The sequence below is a fragment of the Triticum dicoccoides genome, chromosome 1B (genome assembly GCF_002162155.2).
Source record: "Triticum dicoccoides isolate Atlit2015 ecotype Zavitan chromosome 1B, WEW_v2.0, whole genome shotgun sequence".
Classification (NCBI taxonomy): domain Eukaryota; kingdom Viridiplantae; phylum Streptophyta; class Magnoliopsida; order Poales; family Poaceae; genus Triticum; species Triticum dicoccoides.
The window spans coordinates 563,789,510-563,792,289 of NC_041381.1; the positions used below are offsets into that span (position 1 = coordinate 563,789,510).

The 2,780-nt window shown below is 36.1% G+C and overlaps 1 protein-coding gene across 2 annotated transcripts in view; it reads right to left on the reverse strand.

The window, feature by feature from the left end:
• Nucleotides 1-2,250: 2,250 nt before the first annotated feature.
• Nucleotides 2,251-2,780, reverse strand: part of LOC119348779 — a 2,052-nt gene continuing 1,522 nt past the window's right edge. The window contains exon 4 of one of the 2 annotated variants that reach the window (XM_037616769.1): nucleotides 2,251-2,575. In XM_037616769.1, coding sequence (XP_037472666.1) covers nucleotides 2,553-2,575 — 23 coding nt within the window. In that variant the 3' untranslated portion in view covers nucleotides 2,251-2,552. Of the gene's footprint in view, nucleotides 2,646-2,780 lie in introns of both variants that reach the window. The other variant, XM_037616768.1, reaches the window with a different exon arrangement.

A 2,780-nucleotide genomic window follows, 5' to 3' on the forward strand; every position in this document is an offset into this window, starting at 1 on the left:
TATCATGATATAAGGAAATAAATAATAACTTTATTATTGCCTCTAGGGCATATCTCGTTCACTCATAAGACCAACCTAAGCAATCTTTAATAACCCAGTTTTTTAGAAAACCATACTGATTGATGTGAATCATTTTTAGGATTACCTTCTGCAACCTATTAGCCAGTAGTTTAGTGATTATCTTAAGCATTCCATTAAGCAAAGAAATTGGCCTAAAATCATTAGGGGTAATAGGTGCATCATTCTTGGGAATCAGAGTAATAAATGAAGTATTGTTACTCTCAAGAGAGCTATTCCCAGCATGAAAAGCATGAATGAGATGTCTGACATCAGTACCTATGGTGTCCCAACAAGCTTTTAAAAAATCATTGTTAAATCCATCACGCCCAGGAGACTTGTCAATAGGAAGTTCTTTGACAACATTATTAATTTCATCATTTGTAAAAGGTATTTCAGTATCTCTGAAAATATTTGGGTTAGTCTGTTGCCCAAGGAGGTTTTGCAGATCAAAATGCATGGAATGCCCCTCAGAACATCCTAATCTGTTTTTAAAAGCTTACGAAAAGATGTCAGCTTTGCCCTCATGGTCTGTTATTTCAATGTGATCATCATTAAGAAGCATGGCTATTTTATTATGCCTATTGTTGATAGAAGCTCTTGTGTGGAAAAACTTGGTATTCTCATCTCCAAACTTAACTCCTTTGATCTTGCCTCTCTGCTTCCAATATATTTTTTGGTTTTTTAAAAGAATCAACAGTTGCTCCTTAAGTAACTTCCTGCAGTTCCATTCCAAAGTGTCTAATCTTCTGAATTCCTAAATCCAATAGGAAAATGCATTCATTGATGTCAGCTATCTGCTTCTTCAGACATGTTAAGCTTTTTGCCCATAATTTCAAGCTCCTCCTTACATTCTTGAATTTTGCATTGATCATTTTTGTAGGATCTGTAAAACCAACAGGAATGTCCCAAGTTGCCCTGATCACCTCCTTAAAAGAGCTATGCTTCAACCAGAAATTCTCAAATCTAAAAACCTTTGATTTAGGTATTGAGGTGCCCACTTTAATCAAGCAAGGTAAATGATCAGAAATAGGCCTTGCAAGTGGCAGAGCAATAGTGTCAGGGTATGAAGTCATCCAGGAAGCAGAAGTAAAATACCAGTCTAGTTTTTCTAACAGAGGATTTTCCTACATATTGCTCCAACTAAAAAGTCTCCCTTTTAATGGCAATTCTAACAAGCCCGGGTTACTGATTGCTTCATTGAAAAGTAGCATTTGGTTCACATCTCCCCCTGGCTTATTTCTATCACTTGGAGATCTAATGAAGTTAAAATCCCCCATAACTATCCAATCCACTTCATGAGGCATTTCAATGTTGCTAAACCAATCTATAAAGTCTGTTTGAAACTAGGTCCATATATATTGTTCATGAGGCATTTCCTAATTACTAGGTCCATATATATTGTTCAGTACCCAAGATTGATTAGAAGTGTTGCAAGTGAATTTCGCTGAAACAGAAAATCTGTTTTGAAACATTACTTCTCCTTGGAACAGAGATCCAATCCAAGAAATTAAAATCCCACCAGAAGCCCCCACTGATGGCAAAAACTCAAACTTATTAAATCTGTGTGGGAAGAAATTATGTAAACTAGGTGATAACCGGCGCGTTGCTGCGGTAAAGTATGCTATGAATTTTCTTTAGAAAGTAAATAACATGTGAATATATAGTATAAAATTAAATGGATAGCTCAAGGTTATGGATGGCAGCAACAAAGATAAATTGGCAACCCTATATAGAGCCGCTTGATGTGCAAAAATAGCAACGATCATATGCCATTATTGTTTGGTTCTCACGTCAGAGTGTGCAAATAACAAACACCAATACGATCTAACAGAGAGGTCTTACACTATATATTCCACAGTGAAAGCCATTGGGAGGCTAATGTAGTGAGATGGATATGCCTTGGTGTAAATCCAATCCTTTAAGATCACATGTGTGGGACCAAAAGAAGTTAAAAAATGGTGAGTAAATTTAGCAAGTCATCACTACCTAGACCAAAAAAATATGGAAAATCACATAATAAATAATGTAAAATATGAACTATATTCAATTTACATTTAATTCAACAAATTTTGTTAATTGGAAGATCTATATTACCCATAAATTTTATATATTGACCAGTTGTACATAGTGGGGATAGTTCTTTTTCAGTTATGCCACATTTTCCATGGTCTACGTTCCTGCACACAGGAGTTGATTTAAAACAACATAGGATTGTATAACCCGTCCTATACAGCCGGCAAAGTTTAACCGTGAAAGAAGATACACCATAAGTGAATGTCCAGCATGAGAACTAATACAACAAATATGCATAAACTGGAATTCTTAAGGCATAGGTGACAGCGAGATAGAAAACAGATGCTGCTCCGGGTGAGATCTTGAGATGACCACCAATACACTTGCGGTTGGTAGCAGTTCTTCAAAATTAACCAATACACTTGCGGTCAGCAGCAATCCTTCAAAATTAAGAAACATGTAGGCCGACCTTTTTCCCCTCAAAAGTCATGGAGAGGCTTCACTATTTTCATTTATAAATAAGAATGTTAGGTTGTCGGCTTCATAAGTTGAAAATGCTGACAGAGATAGCCCTATATATAGAGTTAAAAAGGGTTAATTAACGTGATGACTGAAGTTCTAAAGACATTTGGCAAAACTGAAATTGGGTTCACATCTACCGGATGCTAGGCTGTGTCTATTCTTACCTGTCAAATAGATACTTCTGC